The 20,975-nt window shown below is 45.0% G+C and overlaps 2 protein-coding genes across 2 annotated transcripts in view; one reads left to right on the top strand and one right to left on the bottom strand.

Moving 5' to 3' along the window:
• Positions 1-1,181: 1,181 nt before the first annotated feature.
• On the top strand, positions 1,182-5,344 carry tmem267 (transmembrane protein 267). Its single transcript, XM_056578500.1, has 3 exons — positions 1,182-1,217; positions 2,499-2,977; positions 3,143-5,344. The coding sequence occupies exons 2-3, from the start codon at positions 2,576-2,578 to the stop codon at positions 3,476-3,478; spliced, it is 738 nt and encodes a 245-aa protein (XP_056434475.1). The 5' UTR covers positions 1,182-1,217; positions 2,499-2,575; the 3' UTR covers positions 3,479-5,344.
• A 5,297-nt stretch (positions 5,345-10,641) lies between these two features.
• il11ra (interleukin 11 receptor, alpha) overlaps positions 10,642-20,975 on the bottom strand; it is a 33,997-nt gene continuing 23,663 nt past the window's right edge. Inside the window, exons 6-12 of the mRNA XM_056578068.1 lie at positions 18,518-18,678; positions 17,191-17,354; positions 16,652-16,796; positions 16,397-16,498; positions 15,992-16,094; positions 15,155-15,231; positions 10,642-14,616 (exon numbers count right to left, since the gene is read on the bottom strand). Of these exons, the coding sequence (XP_056434043.1) occupies positions 15,156-15,231; positions 15,992-16,094; positions 16,397-16,498; positions 16,652-16,796; positions 17,191-17,354; positions 18,518-18,678 (751 nt within the window). The 3' untranslated portion in view covers positions 10,642-14,616; position 15,155. The remainder of the gene's footprint in view (positions 14,617-15,154; positions 15,232-15,991; positions 16,095-16,396; positions 16,499-16,651; positions 16,797-17,190; positions 17,355-18,517; positions 18,679-20,975) is intronic.

The raw sequence follows: 20,975 nt of genomic DNA, 5'->3' as shown, positions 1-20,975 counted from the left end.
ATGCTCGATTTCATGTGAACCAACACTAGAAGGACAACCCCATAGTTCATACTGCCACAGTAATACAAGAGTTCTTGTTGAGATTTAGACCGTTGATTTGATTTAGTTTTTTTGGTATTCTTGCCATCCCTCATACTGATTGGTGAACTCCGAATTGATTCTATTAATGGATTCGGCCTGCCGGCTTCTCTGGAGGGGAAGGCCAACAAAAATTCTTCATCCCACTCACAATCATGGTTTGATTCAGTATGCGCGGAGAGGAGGGGCTGTTCACAGACGGTTCATTGTCAATATGTTGGTGAGCGGGAGAGAGAGAGAAAGAGAGTGAATCAATATGTTTCTGTCCAGTGTGCAATGAAATAAGATTTTACCTCAAGAAAAAATAAAAATGCATGGGAAAAACTGTCAATCGCGGATGGTGTCAATCACTCGGTCTGATCAAATATAAAAATAATAAATAACCCGCCCAAATAAAAGCTTTGTGGGAACCAATATCATAGTGACTGACATGAGCTCCTTGTTGAAGCAGTTCATGGCAGTAATCTGGCACAATTGAAATATCATATCTCATCTGGATGACTGTTTCCGCATTTCATGCTATGTTAGGGGCACCGTTGACATGTTTTATGCACTCTTCATTTGTTGTATGATGTGATGAATTCTTTGTTTCTGGATTGTTGCTGTAAGCAAAAGCCTGGGAACCAAAGTGACACAATGCAGTTTCGGCCGGAGAGATTCAAAGTTGAATTAGATAGACAAAGCATGCTTTGTTGATCTGCACAGTGTGTCTGTACAGATGGGACATGATGATACATGGCAATATATATTTATATATATATATATATATATATATATATATATATATATATATTCTCTGGAGGAAAAGGCTCCAGAGAATAATATAATGACATTATATTATTAATAATTGAATGTATACACATAAGATTATGTGTGTATATATATATATATATATATATATATATATATATATATATATATATATATATATATATATATATATATATATATATATACATAAAATATAATATATTGCACAGCAGCACAGCATGGATGTATTCTAAATTATATGATTATATTATTCTTATGCTAACATGAGTACATGGGGTGACGGCGATCACACAGGGGGGCGGTAGAGCGACGCATGCGCTTTAGAGAACCTTCTTCAGATACAACAGAAGAAGCGTCGCTGCTATGGGGTGAGTTATCTTCTCCCTAAAATGACGCTTTTCCTTCAATTTGAATCTTTTTTTCCACACCTGTTCATGGTTAGATAACACGAAAAGTGTATTAGGCAAATGTGGTGTTCAGCGAGGAAGAACACCGTCTTTTGTAGACGATCTACATCCAACACACATCGTAACAGACACATCCGGGTCTGCTGGGGTGCACATAACACACATTATTATTATCCATGCATTCATGTTAATTATCATATTGTTAACTGTGGAAATTCGTGTTATATCCGTGCATCTGAGCTTTAGTCAAAAAGATTCAATAACAATGGAGCAGAACATGATGCCTCATATGTTATCGTTATAGGTACTGGAAGGTAGGAAGCTAGGAAGGATGGGAGGAGGGAGGAGGTAGGAAAGACGGAGATGCCTTTGAAAGATGATATACAACAGTTAGGTTAGTTCTGCTCAAGTTATATGATGAGACAATAGACCTTGTGTGAGTGCTGCTGGTAGAGTCTAACAGACCTGGGAACTCTATGCATCCATGTATCTCAGCTGTACAGGTGTTTTTAATAACCCATAATTACATTAACGATGGGAACCTTTTAACTCAGGGGAAAAGGTCCTTTGAACAGCAGCCATGTTGACGTGGCCTAGCAGGGTAAACACGGGTGAATTTAATAACATTGATTACGGTTCTGTACCATTAGGTGGGCAGGGACCGGATATTGGGATTTAATTAATTGAATCAATCAATTACACCTGGGTATACTGTGCTATGACGCGCCAAAATGGGTGCTGTGAAATGAGCCAGTCAGACATGTCGCTAAAGCAACGGTCAACACTCTTATTCCACTGGTTTCACAAGCGGAGGAACACAGATAAATGTTGAGAGTATAAAGCAGCAAGCCTGCGGTGAGGTGAAGACCTACACAACGATGTTTGCAGGAGAATGTCTGTGTTGCTTGGCAACAGTGTGGTCCCAGTTCAACTGCAGAACTCATTGTGTGGGCGAAGTTGAATAAACGATTAAATTAACAAACAAATCCTATCTGTTGTCGATTTATTAGCATTAATGATCGATGCTTGTGGAACTGTCGGTTGTAACTATATTCGGTGTGCGGCCTCTTGCCTACAACCGAATCACAGCCGTGCGGATATTTAATATAACAGCAGTTGGTCTCGTGTGATATTTCTAAATGTTTCAACACATTACACATTATACATATTGATCCTGATTGGTCAATAACGTTCCTTGGTTGTGCATTCTTTTTTACTAATTCTCTCCCGTATATTCCTCAGTTTGGGTGAGTCGTGCTGACTCGGCACGTTGATTGGCTCCCCCCCCCCTCCCCCGTGATCCCCGTCGTCCTATCAGCATGCAGGGCTTCTACTCCAAGCTGGACTCCGCCTCCAGCCCGTTGCTAGGCGTGGCCCTCGGGGACGGGGGCGTGGCCATGCCACTGAGCCTGGCGGTGGAGACGGAGAAGGCCCAGGCGCTGCTCCAGACCTTCAGCTCCGCCTCCCTGCTGGCGTCGGCCGGGCTGGGCGTGGCCTGCGTCCTGGCGGACCACGCCCTCCAGCTGTCGGTGCTGCAGCAGCAGCTGTGGCTGCGGGCGGGGCTCGACAACGCCACGCACGCCCTGGTGGGCCTGTGGTCCTGGGCCATCGTCATCGGCCTGAGGAAGAGGAGCGACGTGTACGAGGTGCTGCTGGCCGGCCTGCTGGCCTCCCTCATCGACCTGGACCACTTCTACACGGCCGGCTCCCTGTCACTCAAGGTAGGCGCCGCCCCCCCTCCGCGGCTGACTGTCACGAGGCGGAAGGGTGTGCATGGACCACGGGGACCACGGTTACCACACCGATGATATGCACTGCCCGTGTTGACGTCTCTCTCTCTGTCTGTCTGTCTGTCTGTCCGTCCGTCCCCGTCCCGTCCCCCCCAGGCAGCGGTCTCTCTGCCCCACCGCCCCCCCCTCCACTGCTCCTCCCTCATCCCCGTGCTCTGCCTCTCGCTCCGCCTCCTCATGTCCCTCGCCCGCCTCAAGGACGCCTGGTGCTCCCTGCCCTGGATGCTCTTCGTCTCCATGACGACGCACCACGTGCGGGACGCGGTGCGCCGGGGCCTGTGGGTGTGTCCGCTGGGCAACACGGCACCCATCCCCTATTGGCTGTACGTGGGCACCACGGCAACGCTCCCCCACCTCGTCTCGGTGCTCATGTACCTGACCGGGGCTCGCCACGTCATCACCACCAAACACGGCGTCGCCATCGACGTCTGAGGACCTATGGGGGGACAACCCCAAGCCTGAGGACCTATGGGGGGACAGTCCACAGACAGTTTGGTCCCCCACCAAATGGCGTCCCCAGGAGAAAGAATATATTCTTTGTTGTTATTTATTAACTGATGGTCTTCACACGAACCTTTATTAATCTTTATGTGTTTTTGTTTTTGTTATTCGTGCTGCGTGAATCGCAACCATTTCGTCATGCTAGGGTTATGCTAGCTACAGGCTGGAGACATTCTAACGACATTCTAGCTACATGCTGCCGACAAGCCGGAGACATGCTAGCGACGTGCTAGCTACAGGTTATAGACTGTCTCGGTACATGTTACCTGTAAGCTATATTCTAGCTATAAGGCTGGAGATATTCTAGCGACGCGCTAGCAAAAGGCTGGCTAGATGCTAGCCAGCCTTATAATATATACAAGTTACATCTTATAAAGGCATTCCTTACGTCTATATTAATATAATAAGATTTATATTAATATTTATATATCAACTTCTTATGCTCTCAACTTTTTTAATTTTCAAACTTTCAAATTCATCAGGAAAAACCGACTCTTTTATTGATCAGATTCCTCAGGCGACTGTAGGCCTTTATATGAACCTGGAGGGTGACAGTGTTGTGTGACAGTGTTGTGTATCGTGACAGAATGTGTTTGACTTGTTGTGGTCTGAAAATATCCTGAGGGGACCAGAGACACTTACACTATGAGGCTGGACTTGGGGTAAAGTGTGCTAACCCCAGCCTCATCCCTGGCTTCTCAGTGTCACCACGATGGTTCACTTTACACTGTGGTACATCTCTATGCTGCACGCTGTACATTGTACAACTTATGCTGCAACACCTGCTGTGATCATCTCAGCAACACATTAGTTGAACGGATACGCAATTGGAATTATTGTCAGATCTACCCATGCCATGACATTGTGGCAGTGATATGGATAAGCCTGCGAACTTCCACCTTCAACAGGCGGTGCAAACTACCGCCCCGCTGACCTGAACGTGCTGATGGCTTGATCGGGAAGATCTTGGTTGTCTTGACGATTTGATGGTCGCTGTCGTAAAACCACCGTGGTTGCGGTTGTTGGGCTAAGTGAAGACAGCTAAAAAAAATATATCCTTGGGTTGTTGAACTTGGTAGTATCGGCCTCTGGTAGAGCGGCTGGGACGAATGTCTCTTCTCCACATTTAACTCATGACCACAGTCTGATCTGTAGTCGCTTACCAGACGGTATAGTCAGAGAGGAACTCTGATCCTTAACCTCAGCGACACCACACTATTACCTTAACCACCTCTAAAACCTTTACCGTGACCACCTCTTAAACCCTTTACCACCTCTAAAACCCTACCGATATACCCTACCGAATACCATCTCTAACCTTTTACCCAAACTAACCATCTCTGGTCTAATACCTGAACCAACGATCTCTAACATGATACCTGAACTAACCAACCCTACCCTTATACCTAAACTAAACCATCTCTAACCTAATTCCAAAACTTGTTTAAGTGGCTGTAGTGATGTTTATGGCCACTAGATGGTAGTGTTGATAATCTCATCTACTCGACGATTATCATGAAATAGTCGATTTACGCTGTTCCTGTCTCGTTCACTATAATGTCTCTGTGTAGACACACACACACACACACACTTTGAATTTTGCACTTTATTTTGATGTTTACCTTAATTGATTTGGCTGTCAACTCTTTCTAAATGTAGGCCTATTTGTTAAATACATTTGTTAACCATTTTGGTAAAAACATGTAGGTCTAAATATATATTGTGATTTATTTTATTTTAACTGAATAAAGTTCTACCTGTGTGTAGTTGTAGTACACAATCAAAAATTGCTCTTTCAGGATTTTTTGTGATATGAAAATCTATTCCTTCCTCTCTTATGGAACATTGTCTCTCTAGCCCTCCTATCTATCTCCAGCCCTCTCTCACTCACCTCCTCCCTCTCGCCCTCCTCTCTCTCTCTCTCTAACCCCTCCCCTCTCTCTCTAGCCCTCCTGTCACTCCTCTACCCCTTCTCTCTCTCTCTCTCGAGCCCCTCTCCTCTAGCCTTTCTCTCTCTCTCTCTCTCTCTCTCTCTCTCTCTCTCTCTCTCTCTCTCTCTCTCTCTCTCTCTCTCTCTCTCTCTCTCTCTCTCTCTCTCTCTCTCTCTCTCTCTCTCTCTCTCTCTCTCTCCCTCTCTCTCTCTCACCCTCCTCTCTCTCTAGCCTTACTCTCTCTTTCTAGCTCATCTCGTCTCTCTCTTAGCCCTCCTCTCTCTCTCTCTCTCTAGCCCTCCTATGTCTCTCTAGCCCTCCTATGTCTCTCTAGCCCCTCCTCTCTCTCCAGCCCTCCGGTCTCCCTCTAGCCATCCTATGTCTCTCTAGCTCCTCTCTCTCTAGCCCTCCTATCTCACTCTAGCCCTCCTCTCTCTCTCTCTCTCTCTCTCTAGCCCTCCTCTCTCTCTCTCTCTAGCCCTCCTATGTCTCTCTAGCCCTCCTCTCTCTCTCTCCAGCCCTCCTCTCTCTCTCTAGCCCTCCTATGTCTCTCTAGCCCCTCCTCTCTCTCCATCCCTCCTGTCTCCCTCTAGCCATCCTATGTCTCTCTAGCTCCTCTCGCTCTAGCCATCCTCTCTCTCTCCATCCCTCCTCTCTCCCTCTAGCCCTCCTATGTCTCTCTAGCTCCTCTCCCACACAAATACTTTCAGTATCCCTACCCTGTTGTTCTTTCCCTTCAAACTTTACATGCATTGTACCTTTGTTTTAGACGACATGGTATGGCTGATTATATTGTTTTGAGGGCAGTAATGGAGTAACAATCATATCATATTATCATTAAACTGAACGCAGCAATTTCCTTTCTGTCGCCAAAGTAAAGGACGTGTTCTGTTCTTAATCCATTATTTACTTAGCCATGAATCGCCAGACGAATTAGTCTGGAACCTCTCAACTCATTCCCTAAGGGGTGTCGTCAACGTCTGCAGAACGAAAGGCCTCCACACGCCATTGGATGGACCTGCATCCAATCAGAGCAATTGTCATATCAAACCGCTCCATATAAGATCAACTGTTGTCACGGGCCCGTACGAGGCCAAGTATTTCAAAGGCTGAACACTGAGTAGACGAGTGACCGGGGTGATGAAGTTTGGTAGCGTGTTGACTGTTAAGGCTTGGAATAATGTCGTGCTAGACTTTGGCCATAGATGCGATTGCTGCATCGACATATTTTCACATGCACTTGCACCCACTATAACTCTCCTATTTATTGATTTCTCTGGAGAGGTCCTTTGGTTCAGGTCTGTCAACCGACCATGTCAATGGTTTGTGGAAGGTTTTGTTGAACTTGTTAATCCATGCAACTGTGCTGTGACCTTGTGTTCGATATCCGAGTTTTCGGATATCATTTGACTTCCCAATATTATCTTCGTACCTAGTTTGTCAACAAATGCATACTTCCGACCACCAGTGATGCGCTTTGCATAATGTTGCATCATCTTCGGTTGAAGGAACTAAGACTAGCAGACAGTTTCTCCAATTTTGAAAGAAGAATATCCCCAGAGCCGTTTTCTGTGACATCAGAGAGGGTAGAGATGGACGATGACATGTGACATGAATATTGGCTCGATGCGAGCACTCTTGCTTACCAATCTCAAAATACTGCACTTCAATGTGAATGTAAATTTGCCTGACTTTCTAGTGTGTGTCTCGGTGCAGTAGCTATGTAATGCTGTCAGCGGAGGTTGTGAAGGTGAAAGTAACGAGGTGAATAATGTATACGGTACTGATGGTTCCAGTCTACTTGCTGTACCCATCTCAAAGTCCCGGAAGAGAAATGTGAGGAACTTGAATCTTTTTGACCATCATCATTTTTTGTGCCTGCAAGCTTGTGCCTGGATGGTCATATAATAGGGAAATAAATGTTTAGTATGCCAGTCATATACAATATCACTGTAATTAACATTGTTACCAAAGTCACACAATATACGAAGACCATCATCGATAACATTATCACCAACGTACCAAACACAAGCTTAACATCTGGAGTAATTATCTCTGACATTTCTGAGAATTTTCCCTACTGTTATCCATTGATCTAGTGACCAAACATTTAACTCCTACCCAGAAAACAAAAGTTAAAACCATAAATGAAAGAACAATAAACCAACTGTGCCAAAACTATACCTGTCCCTCTATCAATGGCCATGTCATTGAAAGAGTAAAATCAACAAAGTTTTTGGCCTAGAAATTGATGAATGTCACGGGTCCCCGCAATAAGCATTTCTTGCTGCCATCTGTTGTTGTAAATGCGTGGTGGATGTATGCATTATGTTGTGCTCTTGTATTGTCCTGCACCTATAGCATGAATAAATAATTGTAAAAAAATATAAAATAAAAAAATACTTGCTCCAATGTTACGATAAAATGCGGTTGGAATTGTGCGCACAGATGTTAATCAATTTTAAGGGTTTACCAAAGAAAAGTAAAAGTGGCCTCATGGTAAATAGAATGCCGGCCAGAACGTTCTGCAGATTTGTGTGACAGTCCAATATTTTCAATGAAAGGATATGTAAACGTCGGTGATCGGCTTCTGCTGCCTCCTGTTTATATAAACATGGATCACACATATATATATATACATATATATATATATATACAGTATATCCATATGTTGTATATTAATATCATAAATCTTTCAAAGTGTGACGTTAAATTTCATCTTACCTCCACAACATGATTTGTTCATGAATAAAGTTCCAAGATTTCCAGAGTAAAATATTGAAGCAAATTTATTTAAATTTTTCTCTTTATTAGGAGTTGAAATCCCTGGACAGTCTTACTTCAATGATTCAACTTCAATAATAGATATTATAGTAGGCCTATACATCACCAGCTCTATATTGTCATTTTTTATCATTATTCACATTGTAAACTGTTAGTGGTAACGACCTAACGTCACTGGAAGACGCGTTGGTGCTGAGACCATGGCTGAGACTCCTGGGGCCTCATGTACTAAGACTAGCGTGGATTTCATACTGAAACTTGGCGTACGCCAAAACCCAGAAACTGTCTTACGCACAAATAAATTCAGATGTATCAAAGTGTGCGAACGCATGGATCCAAGCACGTTTCTTTTGTACATCTCAATCAACGTGGAATTGAGCGCACATGCCGAGGTGCCAAACTCCTCCCTGTCCACGCCCTCATTTGAATATGCAATTTCATTTAAATAGGCCTCTGGACCTGAGATTCACCTCTTAATCCGATCACCTGGCACCATGAACAGAGGCAAAAAACGAAACTTCACGGAGTCCGAGCTCGAGATTTTGCTCCACGAGGTAGAAATGCGCAAGCATATGCTATTTTGAACCCTGTCAACAGGGATAAATGCAAAACAAAAGAGAAGTGAGTGGGAGCGTGTTTGCGAGGCCGTCAATGCAGTGGGGTCTCAGCAGCGCACACACTCTGAAATTAAAAAAAAGTGGTCAGACCTCAAGGTGGAGGTGAAGCGGAGGGTTTCTGCCCACCGCCGAAGCGTGACCGCAACAGGTGGGGGGACGGGAGTGGGGGAACTCTCCCCCTTCGATTTGAGAGTGGCCGCTTTGATCGGTGACACTCCCATCACCGGAGTGGTGGGAGCCCATGAAGGGGACACCGATCATCCCCAAGGTAAACCTTGGGGATGATGACCTTGGGGAGACCTCTGAGGTCACTGTTACTGAAGCTTCAAGTAATGAACCCATTTTCGAAACAATGTGCCTAAGTGGTTCAGTGCTTCACCGAAGCTTAATTTACCCATCACTACTTGTAGGCACTCTTATATTTATAAAGCAAAGATTGCTTAGAGGTGTGCGTACGCAAGGTTTTATAAGTCTGAATATTTTTTGGTGCATGCAAAACTTGGCTTTTGGGCGTACGTACACTTTTTGTAACGATCCCACGGACAGTTTTATAAATGAGACCCCAGATGATGTGTTTTTTTGCCCTGAGCTAGAACTGCGGGGCAATGTGTTTGTTCATGACACTAAATTGGGGTGACCGCTGTGTGCCGGGGCCCTTCCCGTTTGAGTAACAATGACGAGAGCCCCCGCTTTATCTTCCATCTCCCTCTTCAAAGTTGAAGAAAATACACTTCATTTCAAATGGCTTACAATACAAGGGCTTCAACAGGGAAGTGCTCAGAGAATATTGCCTACATTATAACCACCTAGCCTACCCTTCATGCCTTGGCTTAATCTGACCACTCAGGGCATTTCAATGGCGGGATCAGGGAACTGAACACAGTATCATAGCTCCATCAGGACCAGGAACACGGCTGTACCAGGACCATGAACACAGCTGTATCATAGCTCCATCAGGACCAGGAACACGGCTGTACCAGGACCATGAACACAGCTGTATCATAGCTCCATCAGGACCAGGAACACGGCTGTATCATAGCTCCATCAGGACCAGGAACACGGCTGTGCAGGACCATGAACACAGCTGTATCATAGCTCCATCAGGACCAGGAACACGGCTGTACCAGGACCATGAACACAGCTGTATCATAGCTCCATCAGGACCAGGAACACGGCTGTATCATAGCTCCATCAGGACCATGAACACAGCTGTACCAGGACCATGAACACAGCTGTATCATAGCTCCATCAGGACCAGGAATACAGGGCTGTGAACACAGCACTACCCAATGGTGTACCATTTTAGGGAGAAAAGGCCCGCTTTTGAAATTGTTGCTCTCTTTTGCTCACTTCTTAACCTCTATTTAAGTTATATTGATATGTATTTAAAACTGCTTAGTGTTTTGGTGGCTGTAGTGATGTAAACGACCACTAGATAGTTAGTTAAACCATTCGTTTCACTGGTAAGTCACTGTTACACGCGCACACACGCACACACACACACACACACACCAAAATTCACAATAACAAACCACTCTTTCGGGATTTTTTTCCTTTAATGAAAATCTCTTCATTAAAGAATCTCTCCCCAGCCTTCTCCCTTTCTCTCATCTGAACACTCCCTCCCTCCTCGCCTCCCTCCCCCCTCCGACCCACCCCCCCCCCCCATCCCTCCCTCGCTTAGTCTTGTTTCGGTCTGCAGTGTTCTGTTCTTCTGCTCTCTGTTCAATATTGACATGCCTGCCTCTTTCAACACGGTTGTAGTCAACCATGTTTAACTGAATTATAGTTGTGATAAAATACCTTTTGAATATCGCTGTTGTGATAGAACTGTGAAAAAGTTGTATTTTTAGATTATATCTGTGGTGGTATTACATCGTATTTATGTTGTGTTGTGATAAAATAGTATTTATTTCAAAGACACAAGTACAGAAGAGAAAAACAGCTTATTGTGATACAAACAAAGTAGTATTTACATATGGGAGTAAATCCAAGTGTTCTCAGAGTTCTACTCCCAAAGGGGATCCCCATGCACATGATATAATCATACAAACACTGATTAAAAAGTACAAAACACTACACGACATGATATATTCATACAATCACACACTGATGCGAATAAGAAAACCCTACATAATGATAGATTAAAAAGCATATAAGCGTCTTTTATAGGTGAAATATAGGCAACAATGCTGTTATTAATGTGAATTATATGTGATTTATACTTTATATGCAATGAGGTAACGTGGAGTGAGATGTTTTTTATAACACTTTGCATCATGGTGCAGCATACATATATATATAGATATATGTATACCAGTGGCGGCTGGTGGTTTTTAAAGTGAGGGAGGAAGGACTGCGCGCTTGGTTGCCATTGGCCTGCTTGCACTGTTGGTGTATGGTGGCATAAGAATGTGAGACTCAAGTTGTTTCAGGGTGTTTTGGTGAACTACAAAATAGCAGGGAGGGAGTTATGTGAACAAAATGTATACAAAGCCACCAGTGGCATCACTGTAATTTGAGAAGGAAAGGATGCAAAGCATCTTAGTCAAATCAGGCCTACTATTGATTTGTAAAAGTAAATCAAAAAATCTGGGCCTATCATTGGGCCTATTTTTGCCCTCACTGACTGAAGTTATTTAGCTATGTTTATTTTCAGTTACAATTGCTTGTAATGCTACCAGTAAGTCATGCGTACCTAGCAAACCATGTAGCACTCACAACACTGAGGTTGCCATTACTTCTGGTGACCTTGATTTTGGGAAGTGGTCTACCTCTTTCTTTGGTCGCTAACTTAGCACTGTAACTGAATGAATGGAATGCTTTTTGTAATAAGACGTTAACAATGTCCTCCGTTTCCAATGTTTCCATTGTGCATTTAGGATCGCGCTATCGCAGATTTCACTTGCTCTGCGTCTTTCAGACTGAACACCGCGGCAATGCAGACCGGGTTTGCTATCGACAGCGTTGCCAGATTGGGCAGATTTCCCGCCCAATGATGATCTTTCCAGCCTAACATGGTTAAAAGTAGCCCAATTGGGTGGGAAATCGGACCAATCTGGCAACACTGCTCAACATCCAGGGATCCTGCTTATTGGTTCATAGCGCAGACGGATAGATTTTTGCGCGAATCAGACCCCTTAAGGTCCCACCCACTCAGAGGAGGATTTTCCTCCTCTCTCCCATTGAAACCCATGTTATCCACCGGCCGCCAGTACTTTCGGGAAAATGAATGGGAGTGGACGGCGGCTTCCGGAGGACGTTCCTCCCTGAAGTAATTGTCAATAGGCGATAGGGGGTGCTAATGTCCCATTACCCAGGGAAACGAACATTATATATTCAAAGGCAATAAAGTAGTCATATTTAAGGGCATTAATTCATTACAATAGTCTGGGCAATCTACATTTTTTATTCTCAACAATGTTAGGGAGGATCTTCCTCCCTCTCCTCAATGGAGAAGCCTCCACTGATGTATACATATATATACATATATACATACATACATATATACACATAGCCTGCACAGTAGATCTGTCTAGTATCTATTATACCAGAAGTAGTAAAACTAATAGTACTATTATACTCAGTGCTAGGTGTTTTATGTGATTACTCCTGTTGCAGAGCTTTCTTTTGTACGGAAAATCTAGAATATCTATTTCCTTTACATCTAGGCTACATAATCTCAATCTCTCTCTGAATCTAGACCATGGACACCAATGACTCAATGCTGAAAATGATCAGGTAGATCAGCAATCTATCAAATATAATCTATCAAATATAATCTATAAAGTACGTATAAACAGATTGCATTGGAAGCTGAAGGCTACACATGTTTGCGACAAGAGCCGCTAATACATAGAGAAATGAGCACTACTACCTGACAGATATACTAATGCAAGTAGAACTAATAGGCAACCGTCCTACTAGCCAATAGTACTACTAACCATTAGTATTACCAGCCAACAGTTCGTACTACTAGCTTACTTAGAGAAGTAATAGCCAACAGTAGTACTAACCAGTCGTCATATCCTGTATAATTTGGTCACTTAGCAACAGTGTCCTCATTTGCAGGTTAGTTGTTTCCTCTAGTGATTTGGTTATTTTCAGTAACTGGCGCTATAAAGTGGCACATTTTGCTAAACTACAACTAAAAGCATATTTGGAGGGACTTCCTGTTAGAACCAGAACATAGAAAAACATAGAAACACTTTTGGTAACATACATGAAACGTAAAATGATGAAAAATATACAATAATATACAGAGAAAGCTTTCGTTGGATTCATGCATATAATGTGAAAAGCTAGCTTGAGTGGCCGTTACGTTTGCAAACGTGCGAAAGGGCTGACAAAATACACCTCAGGCCAATCAATCAATCGCAAAGTAAATACACAACTTTAGATCAGCACAAAGTAACTGACTCGCTCAAAATAAACAGAACATAGTTTTACTGTTAAAACATTTAGGTTTGGAACAATCGAACTCCAGCTATGGGCAATGGCATCATAACCCAACCCGTAGGTGATGAAATCACATCTCCACCCAAGGCTAATGACATTAGAACTCAACCCGATGTTTAAGACATTACAGGCTCTCCTGTTGGTTATGAAATCCCCACCCCACCATGTGGTTTAAGTGTCTGGGGATTGTGTTTGTGCACACATTCAAATGAATATGAATATCAATGGCTGGGGGGGAAGAAGTACAATGTACTGTTTAAAGGTCATTTTTTAAACTCAGATCAGAAACACTGAATCGAGGGACTGACACACCTGAGACCTTGTTCAAACATCAATGTGATGTTTCAACACTGTTGGTGTGTGCTAGGCTGAAAGCTCTACCATCTCCTCTCTCACGCTATTCGCTCTCCCCCCCTCTCTCTCTCTCTCTCTCTGCAGAGTGCGTAGAGTCCAGTTGACAAAACTCTAATGCACGTATCAAGACACCATACTCTGATGTGCGTATCCAGACACCATACTCTGATGTACGTATCCAGACACCATACTCTAATGTACGTATTCAGACACCATACTCTGATGTACGTATTTAGACACCATACTCTAATTATCCTATGTACTTCTTAAATCGGTTTTGGGTCCCGAAACTGGTGGTCATCCGGTCAGAGGCGGGTCACAGCCTGTCCATGCACAATAAACTCTGAGCACACCAGAATAGGTGAACCTCTTAATGAGACGGATCGGATGTTGTCTGGGTATTCTGAGTGTGCTGTGGTCGGCCCAAATTGTCTTTGGGCTACCGAGCTGAAAGATCTGAAACAGCCCTGCCTTATAGTACGCCTGTATGCAGACGACACCCTATTGAATACTTGTATTCAGTAATGCCCAGTTTCGTTTGACGCTTCTTCACAGTCAGACATTTAAATAAAAGTCAGTCTTTATCTTCTCACAAAAAAAACATCAGAAAAAACTGTTCTCTTGTGGACAAAAATGGCTGGTATAGATGAGAGGAAGAACATGGCTGGAGGATCGACGTCAAGGCCCACTTCCAATAACAATTCAGGAGTCCGTTACTGTGAAGATAAAAGCCTTGTTGCCTTGATGCACTATGGGTAGTGTAGTTTGAGGTGAGGTGAAACTCAACACTCTCAACAGTTGTTTATACAGTTCAGCTTCTGCCTACTGGAAATCCTGCTTCTACTGGACCATGCATTGTGGGGGATGTAGTTTGACCCAGCAAAGAGAACTGCAGTGGTTCAGACGGACAGAGGACGGATCCAATCTAAACGGACGGAGAGAGAGAGGGATGAGTGGAACAGACAGAGAGAGAGGGATGAGTGGAACAGACAGAGAGAGAGGGATGAGTGCAACAGACAGAGAGAGAGGGATGAGTGCAACAGACAGAGAGAGAGGGATGATTGCAACAGACAGAGAGAGAGGGATGAGTGCCGCAGACAGAGAGAGGGATGAGTGGAACAGACAGAGAGAGAGAGGGATGATTGGAACAGAGAGAGAGAGAGAGGGATGAGTGCAACAGACAGAGAGAGGGATGAGTGGAACAGACAGTGAGAGGGATGAGTGGAACAGACAGTGACAGAGAGGGATGAGTGGAACACAGTGAGAGAGAGGGATGAATGGAACAGAGAGAGAGCGGGAAGAGTGGAACAGACAGAGAGAGAGGGATTGATAAAGATTCATCGTGATGGGGGCATTCTGTTATCATTCGGTTTCTAGTTCATAGTACTGTTATATTGTGGCCAATGTTCCCAGTAACATGACGAATCTGAATCTGTGTGTGTTGGTCTTTGTGTTGCTCTTACCCTACAGAGGGATGGCCTTCATCTTGAGCATGGAGCTCACTTCCTGTTTGGTCACATGACGTCTCCTCTGCCTCAAACTGTGAATGACAGCACCATGAAAACATGTTATTCAGAAAAGCACACTGATAAATACAATGCTCCACTCTGTATTAATTTGTATTACAATGAGTAACAGGGGTCTCAAACTGCTAAATGGAATGGTTCTGCACTGGTTTTACAGGCTGAAATCAGAAAAATCAATCCGATTTTGGCCCTCTCCTCAGGATGTAGGTTGTGTCCCGATGGTGTGTGAACACCGTGCGTCATCAGACGGCACGGAGCCCTGAGTCTCCACAGAGACTGGCCACAATTTGATCGGTAGATATTTTATAATAATGACGGTATATTATACCTATAGTCTATATTATAGTGTTTGAGGCTAATAGTATCCTACAGTTCAACTTAAATTGAATGGATCGACGGACACACACAGTGTGGTCCTTTGGTGGAAAGGTGATTTGTTAGGGTTAGGGTTAGGGTTAGCGTCTGTTATGAAGCGGTGGTGCATCTGTCGGAAAACCAACAGATTATTTCCAAGAGTCTAAACCTCCCAAAAGCCACAGAAATTACGACAATCAATGGTCAATGTGTTTGGTCAGACGGTTCTGATTTGACGTTGTGAACTCTAAGGCGAGGACAGTGCTACATAATACACATTGGAACGCCTGGTTCCCCAAGTGTCACACAAAACACATTGAATATCCTTATCAGCAATCTAATAGTGGGAAACATTGGCCAATGTCCAGCGTGTGTATGTGTGTGTGTTTTTGTTTGTGCATGCGTGTGTGTGTTTCTCACCACATGACCACGGTGAGGGAGAGGATGATGATGAAGATGACGATGGAGAAGATAACCAATAGAATGACCAAACTGAGTTTCTCTTCTTCCCCTGCTGCATCGTCTACAGACAGATACACACACACACACGCGCACAGTCAGACACACACACACACACACACACACACACACACACACACACACACACACACACACACACACACACACACACACACACACACACACACACACACACACACACACAGTCACACGCATACAGAAACACAGTCACACAGAAACACAGTCACACACACACACAGACACACAGTCAGACAAACCCCTTACATATTATTATTTTTTTGTCATACTTTGATGTTTTTGAGTAAATTATTTTGCAGTATTAATGTGTCTTGGGTTTCGTCTTACCTCTGTTCTTACTGGTGATGGTCTCGATGCCAAGCGGGTCATCTGGATACACTCCAGTGGGGGGTGTTCCTCCTGAGACATCAGGCTGCTCTGTTCCTGGGGCTGGACACACACACACGCACACGCACACGCACACACACACACACACACACACACACATAAATACAAATCCAAACACACACACACACCACTATTATGGAGAACAGTAGTTGGGTGAGTTGTTAAGATATTGTGATAAATCAACAAAATGATTACCTTCCCAAGGCCGGGCCAGGATCAGGGGACTCCAGTCGCTCCAGTGGCTGTCGGCGTTAGGCTCGTCCTGGGCTCGGACCTGCACCTCGTGGAGGTAGCCCTCCAGCGCATCATGGACCACTACATTAGTCCCCATGGACTCAATCTGAAGACACACACACACACATTAATATACCTACTTGTCTCTCCGTCTGTGCCTGTCTATCTGCTGTGTTTGTCTACCTGTCTGTCTGTCTGTGCCTGTCTCTCTGCCTGTGTTTGTCTACCTATCGGTCTGTGCCTGTCTCTCTGCCTGTGTTTGTCTACCTATCGGTCTGTGCCTGTCTCTCTGCCTGTGTTTGTCTACCTATCGGTCTGTGCCTGTCTGTCTGCCTGTGTTGGTCTACCTGTTCCTTCTGTCTGTCCCCCTGCCTGTCTGTCTGCCTGTGTGTGTCTCTTTACCTGTCTGTCTTCCTACGTGTCTTTCTGTCTGTCTGTCTGTCTGTCTGTCTACCTGTGTGTGTGTGTGTGTGTGTGTGTGTGTGTGTGTGTGTGTGTACCTGTGCCCAGTGTGTGGAGCCGTGGGGCCTGTATCTGATCTGGAAGAGCAGGGGGAAGAAGTCCAGCTGTGGCCAGGAGTGCGGGTACCGCCAGGACACGTTCAGGTGGGTGGGGAAGCTGGGCCGGGCCGCCACCACCAGTTCCGCCGGAGGGTCCGGCTTCACTGTGGGATGGAGCCAGAGAGATGAACACGAGGGCTGCTAGAGGCCCCCTTCCACTGACACGTCTGGCTGCGCACAGCCAAACAATGCCACATTGATCTGCTTGTTCCATTACCAGTGTAAACGTTAGAGCTGTGCCAAGTCGCGGTCCGAGGTGGACCATCTTGCACACCGCAGTGATTTGAGTGTGGAAAAACTAATGTCACACCTGTGACTAAGACCTGGTTCAACAGGAGAACGCTGATGACGCAGCACGTAGATTAAAGGTGCAGGGAAAAAAAAAGATTTATTTAAACACACAAAACAAAAGGAGGACATGAATGGATTTGGCCGTAGAATTGCTCACTTAAGGTTTTTGCAGCTGGCTGGAAACAGCTGAGTAGCCATTAACGGATCAGTTTGCCAATCTGTGATGCGTCTCTTTTGGCTGCTCGCCAGTTGGCGTAGGGGTTGAACGGAGCTGTAGCCCGTATGCCTCTGGAGATATCAGATTTGGCAAACGTTTAAGGTCCAAAACTGATTGGATGACTCCTCCATTGCTGAATATGCCTCTAAGCACCGTGGCAGTGCACATTTCTGTAAGATGAGTCTTTTTCTAAAGACTAGACATTGGACAATATTTCCCACTTTTAGATCGGAGTTATTAATATTCAAATCATTTTGGAGGACAACGTGTGGCACTTGGAAATATATTTGAATAATGTTCCAATGTGTAAAAAATACAAGAAATATTGATCAAACTGAATCCCTCCTCACGGATATAATGGTGTCTATTCCATCCGTCTGAAACAATCGTCTTGAATGCTGGGCCCAACTGATCCCGGAACTAATAAGGGTGAAATACGGCAAATTTTTTCATAAAGCCCGTTTGGTGTTAAGAAGTGCTGTAGTAAGTGCAGCCACCTTACATTTAAAGGATTTTACCCACACTTTTATCCAGAGAGACAACCGTTCATAGACAAACTCACATACCGATGGTGGTGTGGACCATACAAAGCAACAGCCAGCTCGTCAGGAGCAGTCAGGGGGAGGCGTCTTGCTCAGAGACACCTCGACACGCTAGGAGGAGTCAGAAATCGAACTAGCAACCTTCCGGTTACCAGTTGATATGTATGTGTGTGTGCGTGCATGTGTTTGTGTGTGGGTGCGTGTGCGTGTGCCTTACAGAGCTTATGCAGTTGGATGGTCTGCCTGGTGAGCGCTGCTCCCAGGGGGTTGACCTCGGTGATGTTCAGCCGATGGTTGAGCTGCCAGAAATGGGGATGCGCGATGTCACAGTGGTGGTTGGTGGAATCCACCACACACAGTTTCCACGAAGAATTTTCCCTGGTGGAGAGGAGAGGGGCCGAGTTCACGGTAAGTTAAGGGTTAGGGAGAGGAGGGGGCCGAGTTCAGGGTAAGTTAAGGGTTAGGGAGAGGAGGGGGCCGAGTTCAGGGTAAGTTAACGGTCCCATAGCATGAAAATCTCACTTTATGAGGTTTTCTAACATTAATATGAGTTCCCCTAGCCTGCCTATGGTCCCCAAGTGGCTAAAACTTGCGCTCGGTGTAAAACGAGCACTAGCCATCCTGCTTGCCTTTGAAAAAAGTGGAAGCTCAAGTGGGCTGATTTAGAATGTGGCCCGATATGTCTTCATAAGGGGCCAAGTTACCTCCCCTTTTTCTGCCTTGCCCGCCCAGAGAATTTGGCCCGCCAATGAGACAATGAGCTACGGCGTGTGTGTGTGTGTGTGATTACACACACTGTAACGCAAAGGTTGTACACTTCTTTGTTATTTGGATAACCGTTCTGCTGTTGGTGTAATGGCGTATAACACGTCGGTTCTTTGACGTCTCTGGTATTTCCACAACAAGACTGTAGTTGGAGTTATCTCAGCCATGGTTGAGAAGGAATTGGGGGAAAGGAACTTTGGCTTTGACTCTCTGAAGTACATGAACCATGACATGAAGGACAAATGGATTATTGCCCGCGATTGTCTCCCGCTTGAGCCCCTTTCCCGCTGTCCGCTGCCGAGGGACCACCGCCTTGGCACTGCCCGCTGCCCTCTGCAGGAGGCGGTGGTGCCTAAGCGCTGACCATTTGCAGCGAGGCTCCGGCGGGAGACGATAGCGGTCAACAATCGCAGGCAACAATCTCTTACTCCCCCATGTCGTGGTTCAGTCTAATTCAGATTGATTTGGACTTGGAGGAACCAGAGTGGTCGGAGAACCCGACGCAGTCGTTTGAGATTCATAATATCGTTTGGAGGCACACACAGCTTTTGGCCGGGATAATATATATTCTATTATATAGATATCTATACATAATATGATATTATTTAGATATAGAGCTCCAGGACTCCCACCGGATCATCCGGAGTGTTCTAGAATATATACAGAACAAGGCCAAAGGTTGTGTGCGCCTCACCATGCGATACATCCACTGTAAACAGAGCGCATGGTACCGTGGCCGCAAGCTGCTCAGGGCCACACCCCCATCCTCCTCCTTGACCCGCCTCTCTCCTCCTCATTTGCATGAAAGCTACAGACACCGAAACGGCGTGATTGGGGAAAGCTCAATGTGCGATTGGCTCGTAGTGGCTGTAATTCTGCACCACGGCTGAATTTCGGGAACGTCTTCAAATACTGTGTTAGGGGCCCACTAATATCTATATTAAAGCATCAATGAAGTAGCATGCCATGAGACCTTTAAGGGATAGGGACAGGAGAGGGACAGACAGGGTAAGTTAAGGGTGAGGGCGAGGAGAGAGACAAAGTTTAGGGTAATTTGAGGGTTAGGGAGAGGAGAGGTAGCCTGGCTCCACCCGCTCACCCGCTGATATCAAATAAAAGTATAATCTACAGTCAAAGCTCAATTTGAATTTCCCTTCAGTACTACGTCTTGGTCTGCGGTATGTTAGTAGGTTTTCTCCGTCCAAATTTTCTGCGTCCAATCAGCGAACAGAGGGAGTGGCTAGGAACAATGACGTTAAAGTCAGCTCTCGTTGACGGACATCTTCACGCATGGTGTTTGGTTTGTTTACAGCCTGCGCACAACGTGATTCCCGGCCAAACGTTAGCGATTGGTTATGAGATCCAGAGTAGCACTGGGCAGATCCAATAGTTTTAAACTTCAACAGACACCCGCCTTCAAGTGAGTTAACTAGGGGTGTAGCGGTATACAAAAGTCGAGGTTCGGTACGTACCTCGGTTTTTAAGTCACGGTACGGTACGATTAATAGTTACGGGGAAAATTTTAAAAAACTGCTTGTTTCTCAACCCGTCGATAAGCATCAATGAAAACACCAATAAACTTGGTTATGGCATTTGCATTTCTGAATTCCGAGACAGGGGTTGTTGAAATAGTGTTGTGAGCTGGGTTTGCACAGTTTTTTTTTTCACAGCAACGGTGATTGTAACACCTGGATGATGCCTTTTCAAATGCGTTTGCATGTTAAAGTGCTGTATGTAGACACGGAGAGCCCTCTCCGTAGCCGGAGAGCCTGTCGGAGACCTTCTCCGTAGCTTACGTGCGCATCCAATATTTTTTAACTATCCGTCGACGCCATGGACCTATTGGTCGACGCAACGGAGACGGCAAGGGCTGTGATTGGTCCTCTAACAAAATAATTTCCTGAATAACT

This window comes from Gadus chalcogrammus, chromosome 19, assembly GCF_026213295.1.
Source record: "Gadus chalcogrammus isolate NIFS_2021 chromosome 19, NIFS_Gcha_1.0, whole genome shotgun sequence".
NCBI classification, from domain to species: domain Eukaryota; kingdom Metazoa; phylum Chordata; class Actinopteri; order Gadiformes; family Gadidae; genus Gadus; species Gadus chalcogrammus.
The sequence above is the reverse complement of the archived record's forward strand: the minus strand, read 5'-3'. Positions and strand labels throughout refer to the sequence as shown.

Excerpts from the sequence above, each read along its gene's own strand:
- tmem267 (XM_056578500.1), top strand. The coding sequence starts at position 2,576 with ATGCAGGGCTTCTACTCCAAGCTGGACTCCGCCTCCAGCCCGTTGCTA. Across the intron at positions 2,978-3,142 it reads CCGGCTCCCTGTCACTCAAG|GCAGCGGTCTCTCTGCCCCA; the intron begins GTAGGCGCCGCC and ends CGTCCCCCCCAG.